Source organism: Camelus bactrianus, chromosome 31, assembly GCF_048773025.1.
Source record: "Camelus bactrianus isolate YW-2024 breed Bactrian camel chromosome 31, ASM4877302v1, whole genome shotgun sequence".
NCBI lineage: Eukaryota > Metazoa > Chordata > Mammalia > Artiodactyla > Camelidae > Camelus > Camelus bactrianus.
In genome coordinates this window covers 1,717,314-1,737,760 of record NC_133569.1, presented here as the reverse complement: position 1 = coordinate 1,737,760, position 20,447 = coordinate 1,717,314, and the positions used below count along the sequence as shown (strand labels likewise).

Below are 20,447 nucleotides of genomic sequence, written 5' to 3'. Positions count from 1 at the left end.
AATAGAAGTTTACTTGTCAGAAATAAAGTCATTCTAAGCAAATGGAGGAGCATGAACAAAGATGAAGGAAATGGTATGAAATACAGTCGTGCTGCATTTAGGAAGCAGAGGTCTGTTCTGATTATAGAGCAAGAGTGAAGGGCAGGGGCACTATAGGTGAATGAATGCAATGATCTCCAAGAAACTCCTAAAATAAGCAAAGACAGTAGTACTGAGGCTGTGCATTTGGACATCAGAATAACGCATCAGGATCCACAGATATTTGATGCTCTGCTGAATTTGATGTCTTCTGAATGAATGAATGCTCCCAATCTATGAGTTAATCTAGCTGATGTTATGCTCTTTTTTTTAAAGCCACCTATTATCTACCATCATGTTTCATAACTGCTCTATATTATGCTTTATTTGGCATTCTTGTAAACTTCTGCCCAGTAACTACTGTATCACACAAGTTAACATGCTTTTGGTGCAACAGCACATAAACCCCTATAATATTTAGCTTGTCATCTCTCTTTTGCGTCTCAGCTTCTTCTAGTAACTAGAAGGCAAATTACAGTGTTCCTCAGGGAATCCACACCCCGTTACATTATTTAATCTTCACAACTTTGGCTTCTTGACTATTGTCTCTACTTCCAGGTTTTGGCTTTAGATACCTAAGTATGCCAAAAAGCTAGTGATCACATTAAGGTATGTCATACCCTCTTAAAGCTTCTAAGTATTACCAGATTAATATTCCAGAATGAACTGATTCATCCCTAAAGAGAAATTTTAGAAATTCAGTAATAAATATTTAGTTATAGAAATATTCCACCTACGTAAATTTTCCATGTGATTAGAGCTTTCATGGATGTTTAAATAAAACTTCAGTTTGGGGACATTTCTGATAAAAATAAATCTTCCTAAAGTACATATATGCACTTTCTCACCTTCTTAAATAGATGATATTAAACCTTTGCTTAATGTCTAAGCAGCATAAATATTAATCACTGAATGAGTATCTTCCACTCTGTTAATTCTGGCAAGCATCTTTAATTCCTGTAACCACATTTCAGTTTTTTCTAAACCCTGTTTTGTCTTTCAACAATCATTTCTAAAAATTATTCATGTGCTATTTCTAGCAATGCTAGCCTCATATGAATGGGAAGGGTATACTGGGGGGGAGTCTATTAAAACTATATCACTCATTTAAAATAAAAGTAAAATAAGCTCAGAATGAATATCTGAGAGATGTCCCATGAATGGGACTTTGTGATACTAATTCTGGATATTAAGAGATTCCTCTATTTTTTCTAAAATATTGTCAAGGGGACTGAAGTTGCTAGATAGCATAAAACACCAAATAATAAAATACTCAAAATAGCTAGCTACATTTATTTCCCTTAGTCATTCCAAATTTCTCACCAACTTACACACACACACACACACAGGTTAAAAGCAATTAAATACCTTACTCTTAGCTTTCAGTTATCTGCAACCCTTTCTCAGATCCACTGTAGCTAAGAGCTTATCTTAACTTGATACTGATGATACCCTGTTGTACCAAGTATCCTTTCAGGTAAAAGGAAAGTTCTTATTAAGTGACAGGGAGAACAGGTTGTCACTTTTGATTCTGGCTAGCCCATAAAGAAAAGCTGACCCATATGTTCTGGAAGAAAGACAACTGGTAAAATGCTAAGCAGAGTTCCAAGACTTTTATGCCTCTATCTTTGTTCACACTGCTTCAGCTAGTTTAACTGTATCCTCCCACAGGAACCCGTTCCCCCATCACCCTAGAGAATGTCTGGTTTAAGTGTTCCCCACCAAAGTTTTTCTGCAGTTTCCCTTAAGTTGAATTAGACATTGCACTCTTTTGCAAATATGTATCATAGAAACTTCCTGGCATAGAGATCATATCTTATTTACCTTTTTTTTTTTATCCCTTTTATCTACCAAAATACCTGGAACATAAGAGGTACTCTATTAATGTTTTAAATAAGTGGAGGTTTGGTGAGATTGTGTTCCTTATATGTCATTATCTCATAGGAAAAAGTAAGTGTGATTTTTTTGTCTTTCATGGTTAAAAAAAAGTTTCATTCTTTTATAAAACTTATAGAAGAATTTTTTAAAATCTATGCCTCTATTTGGTTATAGAATACTGTAGTCATTTTCAAAGGAAGAGACATAGCAGGATCATCTGAGAAACTGTTTCCAGCCTAAAAATTGGCAACAATTCCCCTCACTGGTTCCCACCTCTAGCCTTAGATATGCTTAGATATGCCCCACACACTACAGAGAAACATTTGGGTAACCCACAGTTCATGGTAAGTATGCCTCATTCTTTCCATCAGGTCTGGGTAGTCAAAACAGAGGTTGAAACAGTGGTAGACCCAGGTTCTAATGCAGTGTATTTTCCCAAATAAAGACAGTGACAGTTCACATGCAAAGTCGTCTTTAAGAGTAAAGCATTAATCTAAAACATTGTAATATATTCACCAATAAAACATTAACTAATAAAGATATAATTATTGAATAAAAAACTCACTTTATATTTCAAATTTCATGGCAAAATTTATGCAAAAATATTAACTTAAATGTTTATATTTGTTTACAGATTCACAAAGAATAGCCAAGCCAACTTCCCAAGAGCCTCTTTTCCTTATTGAAGCTTCTTTAAAGCATGCATAATTAAAGCAATCCATATTCCCTTGTAGCATAAAAAATTAAGCAACACCAAGGCCAGGAAAAACAAAGCTATTTTGAGCAACCCATAACCAAGCTGCTAAAACAAAATATATAGGACCCACAGTAACACTGGAGTCATTAAGAAGTTCCTGTCCTCTTGTCTCATTTTCAGCGTGCACTTTCTGGTAATGCTCCGACAAATCAATAGCAGTTATACATCTTTTCATACATAATGGACAGATGAAACCCTGTGAAATAACAACTTTTAGGAGGATATACATAAAGTTATTTATGAAACAAAATATAGACAGTAAAAACAGACATAACAGGAAAATAATTAGTATATCTCTTTTTAGTATATAGAAAGGAAATTTTTAAGCAGTAACTGCACGAAAGGTGAAAGACCTATCCAAAGTAGGACTTTGAAAATTAGTTTCCATCCTCATGCTACAAGTTTCCTCTGGTTCAGTATTATAGTAACCAGCTGCTTCAGTTGGAATATAACTACTCTTTTTGTTTATAATACTTCGTTCTTGCTTATCTGAGAGCCATTATTGGCAAACTAGTTTTTATTTTAGATCAAGAAATGACTGGCAGTTTTAACAAATACCTTTATGTAAGATAACATTCTCAACAAAAAAAAATTCTTATGATGAAAGCAATTTTTAGTCTTCACCATATTCCACTAGCCTAAGATTCTTCTTGTCCACACCCATGTGTTCCAGTAGGTAGGTTTCTAGTAGGTAACCTTTTATTCTAACTTTATGAGCCAAATAAAATCATTTAAAAACAATTTCCCAAAATCCCTATACCTAACAATATCTATATTTTAAATGTGAGATGTTACACTTATCTTTGGTTTGGGGTTTTGTCAGACAGGAACAGTAAAAGGATAAGAGGATAGAGGAATTGAGAGGATCAAGGAGAAAGTAAATTAAATGAAGACAGTGGTGAAGGACAATAGGTTATAAAGTTTATAATGTTATGCGTTTGGTGTCAAAAATAGATGTGGTTTTGAGTCACAACCAATATTGACTATATGAATTTTAAAAGTCACTTTATTTTGCTAAATATCATTTCCTCATCTATAAAATGGGGCTGATATTAGTATCTGTTCTTCTAGAGTTATTGTATAGTATATAAAATGCTTAGTACAGTGCCTGAGACATTATAAGTGCTAAACAAATATTAACTGTCATTGGATGTACAGTTAGAGAGTAAAGGAAATGAAGCTAAGAAAGGCTGAGAGACTAGAATAAAAAATAGAAATTAAAAACCTGAAATACTCAGTAAGGCCAAAGAAGTTAAGTAGTGAGGAGAGAAAAAGTTTTTGCGAGGACAAGCGGTTAAGGTAAAGAATGCAGAGATACGATTTTATTTAACATTTCAGATGAAACTATTCTACCTGATAAGAAGATGGAAGGTACTACCATGGGCTTGAGTAACTAGAAAAGAGGTAATAAAGATCATTGGCACTGATAACATTAAGAACTGGGAGGCTAAGATGTTCCTTGAGTCTCTAACATCACTTAGGAACATAGCAAGCAAGAAGACTGCAAACAAATGTTCCAAAGTGAGAAGCAAGGCAGGGTAGCAGTTAAAAGCCAGTCCTGGGCTTGAAACCTGGATTCATACCACTCTTAGTAGCATGTATGACCTTCAATTTCTTCATCTTAAAGGAGGTAAAAATAACACCTACTTCATATGGGGGAGTCGCATGAGATTTAAATGAAATAATAAATGCTAAGTGCTTATCACAGCATCTGATATAAAGAAAACATTCAATAAATGTTAGCTATCATTAATATCATTGTTCCTTTTGTTAACAACCCTTAAATGGGACTAGCTAGGGGATGAAAGTAAGGAACATGAATTCACTTTTTTTCTTTTTACTGATGAAAATGCTGTCTTCCAGGCAACCACAGTCCCGAGTACTAAAACTACACAATAATTTTTCAAAAGAATGCACTGTTGCATTTTTACCACAATATATTTATGCTGCCTACCATTTTACTCATTTCTTCACTGTAAGCATCCGCATATCATTCAATCATTCATTCAAAAAGTATTTACTGAGTGTGATTACTAGGTCATTATGCTACCGTGCTGAGAACACAATGGTAAAATAAAATGAAGTCCCTACTCTCAATAAGCTTGCAGGGTTCTTGAAAAATTTACTAAAGAAAATAATCACATTTTACACTCCACTAATCAGAAAATCCTATTAAAACTACCTTCAAAATATATTCAGAATCTCAGGACCTTTACTGTTATCGCTTGATCCAAACCACCCTCACAGTGTACATGGATCACTGCAATAGACTTCCAACAGTCTCTCTGCTTCTACCCTTACCCCACTAACAATTTTATTTTCCACAGAGCAGCTAGAGTGTATCCTACAAAAACGTAAATAAATTTTGTCGTTTCACTGCACAAAACTCCCAAGTGACTTCCCATCTCACCAAGAGTAAAACACCTAAGTTGTTACAAAAGCCAAATGGCCCTATGAGGTGGGCCTCATTACCTCACTATCTCAGCCTCCCCTCACACTCACTGTGCTGGAGCCACAAAAGCTTCCTGGCTTTTTCATCACGCCAGGCATGCTCCCACCTCGGAGACTGTCTACTTGTTCCACATGCCTGCAACATGCTTGTTCCAGAAGTTCACATGACTCATTTCCTCACTTCCTTTAGTTCTTTCTGAGCTATCCACTTTCTTAGAAACATCTTCCCTGACAATCCTATTTGAAATCGCACCCACCCAAAATACTTTCTGTGCCCCCTTCCCTGCTTTTATTTTTCAAAATAACACTGCCTCCTTCTGTACAATTTTAGTGTGATTTGGGTTTTTTGCCTGTTTCTACCCACTAGAATATAGGTTTCACCAAGATAAAAACTTTTTACTATTTCACTCACTGCCATATCTTCAGCATTCAGAACAGTGTCTGGCAATAATAAATATTTGACCAAGAACTGAATCTCATAATAATAGTCATTACCAAAAGGATAAGGAATACTTTTCCATAGAAGAACATGGAAGAAGTCTCCATCCTACATGTGAGCCAAGGAAAGTTTACTGAAAAAAAGTAATTATCTGCGATGAGACTTGAAGGATAACCAGATGTTAACCAAGAAAAATGAAAAGCCAAGAACAAGTAAGGTATAGAGATCAGCATATTCAAAAGTCCAAAGATAAGAAAAAACTTGGAACACCTTAAAATTAGGAGTTCATTATGCCTGGATCAAAGAACATTAAAAAAAAAAACCCACATATATAAGGTTGACTGATTTACCACAAAAGTAAAAATTTAATGCCATGGGGAAAGGTAACATTTTCAACAAATGGTCCTGACAGGCATATGGGGGGAAATGTGATTTCCATATTCACGTGGAAAAAATGAAACTCAACCAGTACCTCATACCATACATAAGAATTTAAAAGAAACCACAGACTTAAATGTAAATGCTAAAATGATTTTTTTATCCTTCAGTCTTTTTTTCTAAAATATAGTTGATGTACAATATTATATGTTACAGGTGTACAGTATGATTCACAATTTTTAAAGGTTATACTCCATTTATAGTTACTATAAAATATTGGCTACATTCCCTGTGTTGTACACTGTATCCTTGTAGCTTGGGTTTTATTTTTTTAGTCAGGAGAAAGTTTTGCAGTCTTGGGGTAGGCAAAAAATTTTGTAGAACCCAAAAAGCACTAACCATAAAAGAAAAAGATGACAAACTGCACTTCACCAAAATTTAAATCTTCTTCTCTTTGAAAGACATCATTAACAAAATGAAAAACAAGCCAGATTGTAAAAAAATATACACATCACATATTTCTGATTGTGGTATAAGGCCTAAAATTAAGGCCCAATATTATATGCTGCTTTGACAACTGGTGAAACTGGAAGAGCTTCAATGATCTAACTACAAGCTCCCCTCCTTACTCTGCTCCAGCAGATAAGGTCCTCTAGCCCAAAAACCCTCCTCTTCACTGGGAGCAGGCACAGGGCCTGCTTAAGCCTGAGCAGCAGGTTTCAGTTTCCTACCAGTCCCTGGAATTATTCAAACAAGCCAATCACATCTCCTGTAGGAAGCAGACACCTCACCTTCCTGATACTATAATGACTGCTTCTCACAGCCCCTGAGTGTTCGTTTCTTCCCCAAGTGCAATCCTTGTGTGGCCCTACTTGGCACACAGTGTCCTCCTCATCTGGGCTGTGAGTATATGTGAATAATAAACTGCTGTTGATCTCACTTATCGAGTGTCAGGTTAATTATGTGTTGAGCCATCCCCATAAGTCTAGGGAGGGGCTTCCCTTAGCAATGGGGTGAATAGGAGGCAATCAAAACACTGACAAAGGACTTGTACTCAGAATAGATAAAGTCATCTTACAATTCATTAATAAAAAGATAATTCAGTTTTTTAAATGGTCAGGTTTCCAGTTCCAGATAAAATGGAATAGATACCCTTCTTTATTTTTCCAGCTAAACACAGCTAAAATCCCTAGGCATTATATATAAAACAAACATAAGACAATTTTGACAGATAAAGAGAGAAACGCAGACCAGCTAAGGAGCTCAGAAGGCAAGGACTGAGACAGTGGTGAGTACTCTGCATTTTCCTTTTGCATCATATATTCTAAACTAGGTGCTAGAGAAGCCGGCAACCTGGAAACTTCAGTGGACCCTTACCACTTACCAGTGGACAGCACCACAAGAAAAGGCTGCTCTCCCTAGCCAAAGGAGCAGAAAAATGAAGATTGGATTTGGTAATATGGTGGTCATTAGTGAGTGCTTTCAGTGAATACTAAGGATGGAAACCAGACTGGAAAGGGTTAAAGAGTAAATAAAGACATTTGCTTCTGCAATGTGATATACTAAATAGTCTGAACAACTACCCTGACAAGAACAACTGACATAAAAAATCACTTATTACATTATATATTATATGTATTATATATTTGTTATAGACTGAATGTTTATCTACCCTCAAAATTCATTTGTTGAAATCTTAATCCCCAATGCGATGGTACTAGGAGATGGGATCTTTGGGAGATAATTCAGTCATTAGAGTAGAGCCATCATGAGTAAGATTAGTACCCTTATAAAAGAGACCACAGAGAGCTCTCAAACCCCTTCTACCATGTGAGGACAGCCATCTATAAACCAAGAAGCAAGCCTCCATCAGACAAAGAATCTGCCGATCTTTGATCTTGAACATCCCAGTCTCTAGAACTGTGAGAAATAAATGTTTATTGTTTAAGCTACTCAGTGCTTTTGTTATAATAGCCTATACTAAGATAGTTATATATATTATTATACATAATAATATATAAAATGTGAGAAAAATGAGCACTAAAGCAAGGTATTGCTTTATTTCTATTTCTTTAAAATCCTGGAAGCCATATTTCAAATTTCATTTAGATGGCTGCTAAAGGAACAATGTTAAAACCTAGAGTTTGTTCAAAGTGGGAAGCCAACTTCAGAGTAAAAGGGAAATAACCTGAGAGAAAGATTAAGAAAAAAAGAGACTGAGGGAGGGGGAGAGACATCGACCAACATCTTAAACAAGTCTGTACCTTAGCATGGGCTAACGGAAAAAACAACATCTCCTGAGAATTCATAATCACCAATAACCCTTGGGTGGGTAGTTGGATTTTACGCTAGTGAGTAATCTGAAGAATTTCAAGCACCAAACTTAATTTAAGGGAGTCTCAGGTTAATGGCACCTCTAAAGCAGTATTTATACGCTGATGGGAATAATTTGTGGCATGGGTAAAAATCAAAATCGTAGGAGGGAAAGATGATAAGCTGAGAATATGAGAGAGAATGGAATCCAGAGCAAAAGCAAAATGACTGAAGTCTGATAGCAAAAGAGACCTGTCTTTCACATACAAAAGTAAGAAAAAGAACAGAGGTGCAAGTATAGCTTTTAGTGACAAAATGAGCACATTCATCTAATGGTTCCTATTTTCTCAATGATGTAGAGGGTGACCAAAGGAAGGTGAGAATAAGGTAAGACATACGGAAGATTTAAGGATAACAGAGAGAGTACGGCTATCACAGACAACAGAAAAGGGACCCTGATAAGAAAGCACAGCAGGATTACCAGCCACTGCTCACTACCTTTTGGAGATTCTTTGTTGTTTTTGGTCTGAATGAGGTCAGCAATTACTACTAAACTCCTTTCCAGGGTTACAACTGAGCACTCTGAGCTCATCACATCATGAACACAGTTTGGAATGTTTTCCTTGAATGTATTTCCTTAAACTTGCTCATAATATAAAGTTCAACTGATACTTTCCTTCTCACTTTCACAGTCTTGTTAGATCTTATTACAGTTAATACACATATACATGAAGACAGATGGCCAGAAAGAGACAAAACAGAAAGATGAATGGATAGAGACATACCCAGAAACAAACACAAAAATAGACTCACCAACCAAGAGGTGGGGAAGAGTAAAGGGGACTGGGTAGATAGTACAGTTAGATTCAGAAAGGGACAACTGACAAAAACTGTCAGAGCAGAAACACAAGTGTATCAATCTCTTAGGGGCAGTATTATGGGTGGTTTTTATGTTCTTCTCTCATCTTACCTCCTTTTTCTGTGATGATCATATATTGTTTGTTAAAACTAATAATAACAATAAAGCAACTACTAAGGCTGACTTTTGGAAAAATGAGGGTTTTTTTAGACTTATTTACTTTATCCATTAATTTTCAATAAGTTATCAAAGATAAAAGTTCTTACAAAGTCATAAATGAAGACAACAAATAATGTATAAACTTTATAGCTAATCTAATCTTTCATTAGCTTAGTAGTTCATGACAGTACAAACATAATTAGATACTAATCAACTGTAATTCTTCACAGATTTAAAAATCTTCATTAAGTTGAGATGACATTAACATTAAAGACAAATTGGTACTACTATTTTTCGGTCTTAATATACACTTTCTCAGTCTCAACTAAGCACAAATAGCTATCCATAAATATGATTCAAAAGGTGCTTTTCAATTTGTAAGAAAGATTTCTGAGAACTTTTTCTACAAAAGTTTATATTACCAGTTGTTACTTGAAATATTTGCTATTTTTCCTTAAATATTGAATTTTATTGTAAAATTTTATTTTCATACCTCTGAAGAGCTTTCATTAGTGACATCCACAGTGTTTACAGGAGCTGCTGATGAATCTAAATCAGAACCTTGAGAGCCAACTCTCCCAGGAGTCTGAAACACAAGCAGAAGGGGGAAAATCAAATTAAATATTAACAATATATTCATAAACTATTTAATAACCTAAACAGTAATCAAGGCTAGCCATATACATAAAAGTAGACATCCTCTCAATAATAACAAACAGTAGTAGAAGCTATCCTTTACTGGAGACCAACTGTACCTAATATTTTATCAAGATCTCTACCTGGATTCTCTCAGTTTTAGTTTTTTTGAAACTAATAAAGTTTATTTTTGTATATAGTGCTTTATCATCCTCATCTCACTTTCACAGTATATCTTATTTAATCACAATGACATCTCTGAGAGAGGCAGGGATAATGTTATCTCTATAGACAAGAAAAGAGAGAAAATAGACATCACAAAGCAGCTAAAAGATTTCTCAAAATTGTACTGTTAAAAAAAAAAAAGGAAGCAGAAACAAAATGCTAAAATTTTAATTCCTCTTGCATTGCTCTCTACTACACCAACTAAACTACAATTATTTGAGGGGAGCTAAAAAGATCAACACACCACACATTATCTAGTCACCCATCCATCTACCACCATACTAACCATTACCAATCTATCTCCAATACTTAATATTCCATTGTCAGAGACAGTTTGGAGGTTTCAAGATGATGGTGTAAAAAGATCCTGAATGAACCTCCACCCACAGACACAACAAATATACACTTACCTATGGAATAGTTCTCCCAGAAAGGGACCTGGAAACTGAATGAACAGAACCTCCACAGCAAAGGGTAAAAGGACAGCAATGAGATGGATAGGAGAGGCAGTCACAAAACCAAAACTACAGCAAGCCACAATTGGGAGGGATCACAAAGGAATAGATCTTTCCCCTGAGAAGCAAGGGATTTAAGCATCACATTAAGCACCCCAACGCCTACACCCTGCACGAGAGATGAGAACCAAAACATCTGGGTTTGAAAACCAATGGGGAATATGCCTGGGAAAACTAGAAAACTATAGGGAATAGAAAATCTGCTCTTAAAGGACTTGCACAAAGACTCATTTGACCTGAAAACCAGTGCAAAAACACCAAGCTGTAAAGTGCATGAACAATGGGTAAAGGGGACTCACCTACTAGCCTTGAAGCATCTGCTGGAGGGGCAGGAACCAGTTGGCACACCCCCAGGGACTGAGTCACTGGCAGGAGCCATTTATGTGATCTCAGGCTACCTTGCTAATACCAGTGCTGGCTGGCACCATTTTGGAATTCTCCATCCAACCTGTTAGCGCCAATGGTCACACCCCCACTGAAGCTAGCATTAACCTGATACCTAAATCAGACCAAAAAAGAAAATTACAGGCCAATTTCTTTGATGAACATAGATGCAAAAATCTTCAACAAAATATTAGCAAACTGAATCTAACAATACATTAAAAGGAGCATGCACTATAATCAAGTAGGATTTATTCCAAGATGCAAAGATCATTCAACATCCACAAAGCAATCAACATGATACATATTAACAAAATGAAGGATAAAAATTATACTGTTATCTCAATAGATGCAGAAAAAGCATTTGACAAAATTCAACATCCATCTATGACAAAAACTCTCAACAAAGTAGGTATAGAGGAAATGTACCTCAACAAAATAAAGGCCATATAGGACAGATCCACAGCTAATATCACACTCAACAGTGAAAAGCTGAAAGCATTTCCTCTAAGATCAGGAAATAAGACAAGGATACCCACTATAGACACTTTTATTTAACATACCATTGGAAATCCTAGCCAAAGCAAGTAGGCAAAGTAAAATAAAATAAAATTTAATTTAATTTAATAAAAAATAAAATAAGGAAAGAAAAAAGCATCCAAATCTGAAAAATAGAAGTAAAACCATCACTATTTTTGCAGATGACATGATACTATATATAGAAGACCAGAAAGACTACACACACATACACACAGTTAGCACTAATAAATGAATTCAGTGAAGTCACAGGATATAAACTCAACATACAGAAATCTGTAGCATTTCTACACCAATAGCAAATATCACAGAGAGAAACTAACAAAACAACCCCAGTTACAATTACATCAAAAAGAATAAAATAACTAAGAATAAATTTAACCAAAGAGGTAAAAGACCTGTACAGTGAAAAACCAAAAGACAATGATGAATGAAACTGAGGAAGATACAAATGGAAAGATATTCCACAGTCACTGATTGGAAGAATTAATATTCTTAAATTGTCCATACTTCCCACAGCAATCTACAGATTCAATGCAATCCCTATTGAAGTTCTAACGGCATATTTCACAGAACTAGAATAATTCTAAAATTTGTATGGAACCATGAAAGACCCCAAATAGTCAAAATAATATTAAGAAGAAAACAGTGGAGGTGTCATGCTCCCTGATTTCAAACAATACTATGAAGCTACAGTAATCAAAACAGTGTGGCACTGGCACCAAAACAGACACACAGGTCAATGAAACAGAATTGAGAGCCCAGCAATGTAAACCCACACATATGTGGACAGCCACGTGCAAAAGAATGAAACAACTCAAAATGGATTAAAGATTTGAATGTAAAACCTGAAACCATGAAATTTTTAGAAGAAAACATGGGCAGTAACTTCACTGACATCAGTTTCTGTGGATCTGACTCCAAAGGTAAGGGAAATAAAAGCAAAAATACACAAATGGGACTGTATCAAACTAAAAATCTTCTGTACAGCAAAGGAAACTATCATCAAAACAAAAAGGCAATCTACTGAATGGAAGAATGTATCTACAAATTATATACTCAATAAGGGGTTATTATCCAAATATACAAAGAACTCACAACTCAACAACCAAAAAACAACTCAATTAAAAAAATGAGCAGAGGATCTGAACAGACATGTTTCCAAAGACATGTGCCAACAGGCACAAGAAAAGATGTTCAATATCACTAATTATTAGATGAATGGAAATCAAAACCATAATGAGATATCACCTCACACCTGTCAGAAAAGACAAGAAACAACAAATGTTGGAAAGGGTGTGGAGACAAAGGAACCCTGAAAACTGGTGATTTGACTATAAACTGGTGTAGCCACTATGAAAAAAAAGTATGGAGAGTCCTCAAAAAATTAAGAATGGAACTACCATATGACCCAGCTATTCCATTTCTGGGTATTTATCTGAAAAATACAGAAACACTAATTCATAAAGATATATGCACCCCTATGTTCATTACAGCATTACTTACAATGGCCATGATATGAAAACAACCTAAGTGTCCAACAATGGATGAATGGATACAGAAGATGCGATAAACACACACACACACACACACACACACACAAACACACACACTAGACTACTAGTCAGCCATAAAAAATGAAATTCTGCAGTATTTGCAATAACATGGATGGACCTTGGCGCATGATGGACTATGCTAAATGAAATAAGTCAGATGGAGAAAGACAAACACTACATGATTTCACTCATATGTGAAACCTAAAAAAAACAAACAAACTCAGATACAGAGAACAGATGAGTAGTTACAAGAGGTAAAGAAGGTTGGGAAAATAGGTAAAGAGGGTCAACTGTATGGTGATTGACAGCAACTAGACCTGGGGTGGTGACCACTTTGTAATAAACACATATGTCAAATTATAAAGCTGCACACCCAAGCTTACATAATAAAATCTTAAGTGGACTATCTTCAAAACAAAGAATAGGTTAACAAAATTTTAACAAACACACTCAACAAACCTGACAATTAAAAGTGCCAAGAGTGAAGGTTGTGGAGAAAATTTACAACACATGTGATATGATGTTGAATTTGTACAAGAGGTAAAAAGTACAAAATTTGCAAATATTATGACTTCAATTATGTAAAGACATAAACAGAGTTCGAAAGGTCATAGGAGATTGATGCATTTTACGCTAGGGTTATTTTTGTTGTTGTTACTATTTTTTCCCTATGTTATTGAAAGGATGAGATTTGTGTTAATGATTTTGTTAATCACCCACCTACCTCCTCCCAAAAATTTTTTATTAGCATGGTCATATTATTCTAATTTTCAGACTTTTTTAAATGTAAAAAAATTGGGGCTTGCAAAAAGATCTAGATGATTATATTTATCCAACACCCATCATTATTCCTTAGTGGCCTCCACCAAACAGATCAAAATTTGAAAATATAAGGAAAAAAGTTTATACCGTATGAGGAAAAAAATGTATATGGTATTCAAAGTATTTACTTCAACCAAATAAGAACAGGTGCCTGCTATATATTTGGCTACCCTAGGTTGTTGATAATATAAAAATACATTCCTACTACCAACAACTATAAGATCAACATAAAGTAGTATTAATATCTGCAAAAACTGCTTTCAAAGAATCACATGCAAGTTTTTGAAGAAAAAACAGTACTTCACGGGGGGGATGTTATCATTGTTTACTGTATGCAATACCTTGAAAGGAAGTATCACTATCATACAAGTTTTAACAACATGAAATTTCTTTGAAATGCATATTTGATCTATTTCAGTTGATCTAAACAATCAACTTGTGAAAATGATAACTGCACTGCTCTAATCCAAAGCAACCAATAACTAAGTCTTCTAATTGTGACTGAAAATCTGATAGCAAAGAAGACCAGAATCAAAACAAACGCCTAGTAGCATATAAAAAAACAACTATTTTATAGATGAAGAACAGAAGTTTTTCTAATATCTGGTGATATACTGAGTCAGAGCTTTCAAACTCAACATAATCTCCCCACCCCTACCACTATTTATGACTCTACTCCAGAGAAGATCAAGCAGGAAGAGAACAAGAATTTCACTGGAAAAATAACTCAGTTTCACAACCTAATTGCTACTGAAATAAAGAACCTCATCTTTAAATTCTACCTAGCTTCAAAGCACTAAAACTAACTAAAAGGATAACTAATCTTTGTACACAAAAGAGACATAGTAAATGCTTACTAAGCAAATAAACAACCCATAACACTCTGAAACTAGACTGGAAATAAGACAAACAGGCAAAAGCTGAGTTAATAATAGATTAATTGCCACACACACACACACAAAGGTGACTTGACTAAAAAATGAATTATTACTTTTAAAAAAATATTTGAAAAAAATTGTTATAGGCTACTAAACACACCTTATGCTTAGCAAAATTATTTCTGAAAATGGAAAGGATACAAGTATTAGAAATTAAATGACATATAACCTCAAAACCTTGGGGACTTAAAAGACATCTATTAGGATTTCTTATAAAATGTAACTTTCAGCACTGATTTTGTCACACTATTTCACCCTCAGCCCACCATAGAAACCAATTAGGAAAATTTTCACAAATTCAAAAAATGTGAAAAGCCACCTACTATATGCAGACCCTAAGAAGGGTGCTTTAAATACATTACCTGATCCTTGCACTAAAAACAATAATCGAAGATTTCTTAGGGCCCTCACTACCTCTTTACTACTATTAAGAGCTAAGACCTTACCACATTCAGATGAACTGAGAAGTATATTTGCAAATGATACTGTTTTTATGTCATGGAAAGCATTCCATGGCTTCCCAGGGAGTTTTCATGCTCAATCTCTTAGCTTACTGTACACTATTCAGTGATCTCATTTACTCCTTTAATTTTAATAACCCCCAATGCAGACAAAAACAAAATGCTAAATCTAATCCAGATCTCTGCTGAACTTCAAATTCATATTTTCCTGTCCTGCTAAATATTTCTACCAGAGTGCCTTGGAAGCACCCCTAAGTCATTTTGTTCAAAACCAAATCCATTATCTTTTTCCACAAACCTTTTACCTGTCTGCATTCTCTATCTCAAATTACAAAAACATCACATATTCATCTTGCCTAAATCCAAAGCATTACCCTTAACTATTCTCTTCCTTAAATGTCACATCCAATCCCAAGTTAATTCAATCATCTACATTATCTGACATACATCTCAAAAACGTTCTCCTAGAACAGTCTACCCAAGCAATAGAAATAGAAGAATAAACAAATGGGACCTAATTAAACTTACAAGCTTCTGCACAGCAAAGGAAATCATAAGTAAAACAAAAAGACAACCTATGGAATGGGAGAAAATTTTTGCAAATGAAACCGACAAAGGCTTGATCTCCAGAACATATAAGCAGCTCATACGAGTTAATAAGAAAAAAACAAACAACCCAATCCAAAAATGGGCAGAAGACCTAAACAAGCAATTCTCCAAGGAATAAATACAAATGATCAATAGGTACATGAAAAAATGCTCAATATAACTAATTATCAGAGAAATGCAAATCAAAACTACAATGAGGTATCACCTCACACCAGTCAGAATGGCCATCATTCAAAAATCCACAAATGACAAATGCTGGAGAGGCTGGTGGGAATGCAGTTTGGTACAGCCACTGTGGAAAACAGTATGGAGATTCCTCAAAAGACTAGGAATAGACTTACCATATGACCCAAGAATCCTGCTCCTGGGCATATATCCAGAAGGAACCCTATTTCAAAATGACACCTGCACCCCAATGTTCATAGTAGCACTATTTACAATAGCCAAGACATGGAAAGAGCCTAAATGTCCATCAACAGATGACTGGATAAAGAAGATGTGGTATATTTACACAATGGAATACTATTCAGCCATAAAAACCGACAACATAATGCCATTTGCAGCAACATGGATGCTCCTGGAGAATTTCATTCTAAGTGAAGTAAGCCAGAAAGAGAAAGAAAAATACCGTATGAGATCGCTTATATGTGGAACCTAAAAACAAACAAACAAATAAATCATAAATACAAAACAGAAACAGACTCATAGACATAGAATACAAACTTGTGGTTGCCAAGGGGGTGGGGGGTGGGAAGGGATAGACTGGGATTTCAAAATGTAGAATAGACAATCATCTACATTAATTTTGAATCTATCCTTCTCCATCTCCTTTGCCGTTAACTCAGTTCAAGGTGTCATCATCTCTCACCTAGACTATAAAAAAGACTTAATTTAGCACTCTATCTCTACACCACAATTCCAGTTACTTTCTAATTTATTTCCCAAAGCACCTCAAATGAATCATATCCAAAATCAAACCCACTTATCTCAATGTTCTACCATCCTAGGGAAAAAGTTCATTTCCTCCTATGTTCTCTAGCTGAGTTAATAACCCTCATTTATTGAAAACCTCAGCTAAAGTCTAACTAAACACAAATTGGTATCTGTACATCACTGTTCATAGAAGCATTATTGACAATAGCTAAAAAGGTGGAAACAACCCAAATGTCCACTGATAGATATGTGGATAAACAAAATGTGATATATACATACAATAGATTATTATTCAGCCTTTCAAAGGAAGGAAATTCTAATCATGCTACAACATGGACATACCTAGGAAGTATTAAGCTAAATGATATAAGCCAGACACAAAACGACCAATATATGTGACTCCACTAATATGAGGTCCTAGAATAATCAAATTCATAAAGACAAAAAATAAAATAGTGGTTGCCAGAGGCCAGGGGTAAGGGGAATAAGGAGTTATTGTTTAATAATACAGAATTTCAGTTTGGTAATGATTTTAAAAAATTCTGGAAATAGTTGTGATGGTTGCATAACAATATGAATGTATATAATGCCACTAAATTGTATGCTTTAAAATAAAAACGCTGAATTTTATGTTGCCACAATTTTTAAATTTTTTAAAAAATTTTAAACCTAACTGAATCTCAAGCTAGTGGTATAGCCACACAAAGAAAATAATTATTTCAAGTGTTTTAAGAACAGTGTTTTGACTATATAGCCTTAGTGAGCAATAGTATAAAGATAAACAGAATTGCTTTAAAAAAAAAGTAAAATTCATATTCAGTAATCTTATTAACAATATTAATATTGTTATTTTAAAGCTATTTCATGTATATATTTATGAAAATTGTGTTAATGTTAAGAACCAAGATATTCAGTATAAAATTTAAAAATATAAACTCAAATAAGGAAAAAGCATTTTATAATCTTAAATTTGAACTCTTGTTTTGCTTTTCAAATCTATCAATATGTATATGTGTATATATAACCTAGTTCTAATCTTGAAAGCTTAAAAGCAATGAAAACAGAGAAGCAATGAGCACTCTAAATGTCCAGACAGCGCTATCTAAACAGCATTCTCCATTTAAAAGAGCCAGGACTCTTTGGAGAAATGGATTATTCCAGCCTGGAGGAGAAATTTTATAAGATAAACCTGGGACATGTTGTTATGCCACAAAGCAAAGAGACTATCAAACACTGTTATGGTCCAGTCAAAATAACAAGTCACCTTCAAGGTACTTCCACTAGCCACAGCTGGGACAATCTGCACATCAAAAAAAATCACACTGACTTCAAATGACTGAAACCCACTAAATATATATAAATCCATGAATTCGTGAAATATGTTAAAAATCCATGAGTTCTCTTTTCTCGAAGAAAGAAAAAGTCAAAAGACAAATAAGCAAGCCTCACTGATCACTATTAGAGTAGTGTATCAACTCTTACTCTGAAAATTCATAATTAAAGGAAAAGAATTAAGCGTTTATCCTGCCCATCCAGTATACACTGAAGTTCACAGCAACCAAATAGCCCCGAAAGATACTGAAAACTTCTTTACAGAAAAATGTCAGTTAATACAGAAAAATGTCAGTTAAAAATCTAGAAAATCAACAGTTTGCAACTGTCGATGAAATCAGTCTTTCCAACTTTGGTAACATCATACAACCTTTCCTTAGATAAGAAATATTTCTGTTCTTAAAACTATTATATCTTTTATTTATACTTCTCCTGTAACCCTTACTCATAATACAAGGAGGAAGAAAGTGCTGGTAGATTGTTATAGTAATGACCCTCAATGAACTGTGCCTATGTTTTAATGCCCTTGTAATTTTTATGTGTAATCCTCTCCCACATGGGCTCTGGGCTGGCCAGACTTGCCTTGGCTATTGACAGAGTAGCAAATGAGATAAAAGCAAAGATCTGAGAAGTGCTTGCACAATGGGATTTGCTCACTCCTTGCTGGAAACTCTTCTGCCACCATATAAGCCCATACTACCCTTGGACATATGTGGCTCAATGAATATAATCAGCAATCTGAGTGAAGCCACAGTAGACTATGATCCCAATCAAAACCACAGATATCTCCAGCTGTATGAGTAACTCCAAGAGAGACCAGCAGAAGAATCACTCAGCTTAGCCTAGCCCAAAATGCTGATCTACAGAATCTAAAGCAAACAAAATGGTAGTGATTTTAAACCAAAGCCAAAGTTTGGGGATGGTTTATCATGCAGCAACAGATACAATTAGATACAGTAGATATAATGTCATACCTTCTCCTCAAAAGAGAAAAGGAACCTTTTTGAGGGCAGGAGCCCGATACAGAGTGAGTATTCATCACAATTCCTAGTAAGGATACAATAAAAGTGTCCACCTGAGTTTAATTTACACACAATGGTTTTCAAACATTAAAAATAATTAATATAACTACTCCAAGATTTACATTATTCTACTTCCATTGTTTCTTTTTTAACTTTTTAAATTAAACCAGAGATTAGAAGACTAAATGACAACTGTCAATGTGGTTTTCAGGGTATTTGAGAAAAACCAAGTTTTTTTTTTTTAATCTTTGACAATACTCATTGGTAGAAAGGGTATTGGAAAACCATCACTCTCATACATTATTTGTGGGAGTGTAACTATATACAAAAAATGTACATACTCTCTGGCTCACTGCTAGGAAATTATGCAGCGGACAAATTCATTAAAGGGAGACCTATCTATGTGTACAGGCATGTTCACTGCAGTGTTGTTTATAATAGCAAGATTAGAAACAAATGAAATGTCCTTCAATAGGGAAATAATTAAATTTTGATAATCCATATAACGAAGTATAATGTAGTTATTAAAAATAAACAAATAATATAAGACACAATTCTGAAAATGCTAATACTGAAAGAGCTCCAAATTGTATTAAGTGGAAAAAAGAACTCAACTCATACGAAGAGTATTATTATACTGTATAATGTTAATGGACATATGCATAAAAATTGTGGAAAAATACACAAGAAACCATCAGCAACGATTACTGGGGAAGGACCTTCTACTTTTCATATTATAGCTTCTGTACTCCTAATCCCTAACTCCTGTCAGCTTCAAACTTCATATAAAATTTGTCTCTTGTCCTTTCCTGCTTGCTCTCTCTTCAATCTTGAAAATAGCCACTAATATTCTTCATTCTAATCTCCATTATAACTCTAACACCTTTAAACTTGTCTCATAATTCATTTTTGCTAATTATTTTTTGTCCTGAGTTCCTTCTCATTTCTCCACTTTCTTCTTAAAACTCAATATATCCCAATCTATATCAAATCCTGATGTAGAAGGCTTACTCAGACTTTTCCATAAGATGACCTTGACCTACCATTATAACTCTACAAATGCTTTCCTATCCATCATAAAATCGTATACAATAGTAAGCTTCCCTAAAAATATACCACATGCAACCCTAACTCACTTATATCAGCTTTCAACTGAAAACAATTCCTA

At 34.6% G+C, this 20,447-nt stretch overlaps 1 protein-coding gene across 1 annotated transcript in view; it reads right to left on the bottom strand.

The window, feature by feature from the left end:
• Positions 1-20,447, bottom strand: part of LOC141575686 (early endosome antigen 1-like) — a 62,842-nt gene that overhangs the window by 26,183 nt on the left and 16,212 nt on the right. Inside the window, 1 exon segment of the mRNA XM_074355549.1 lies at positions 9,806-9,898. Coding sequence (XP_074211650.1) covers positions 9,806-9,898 — 93 coding nt within the window.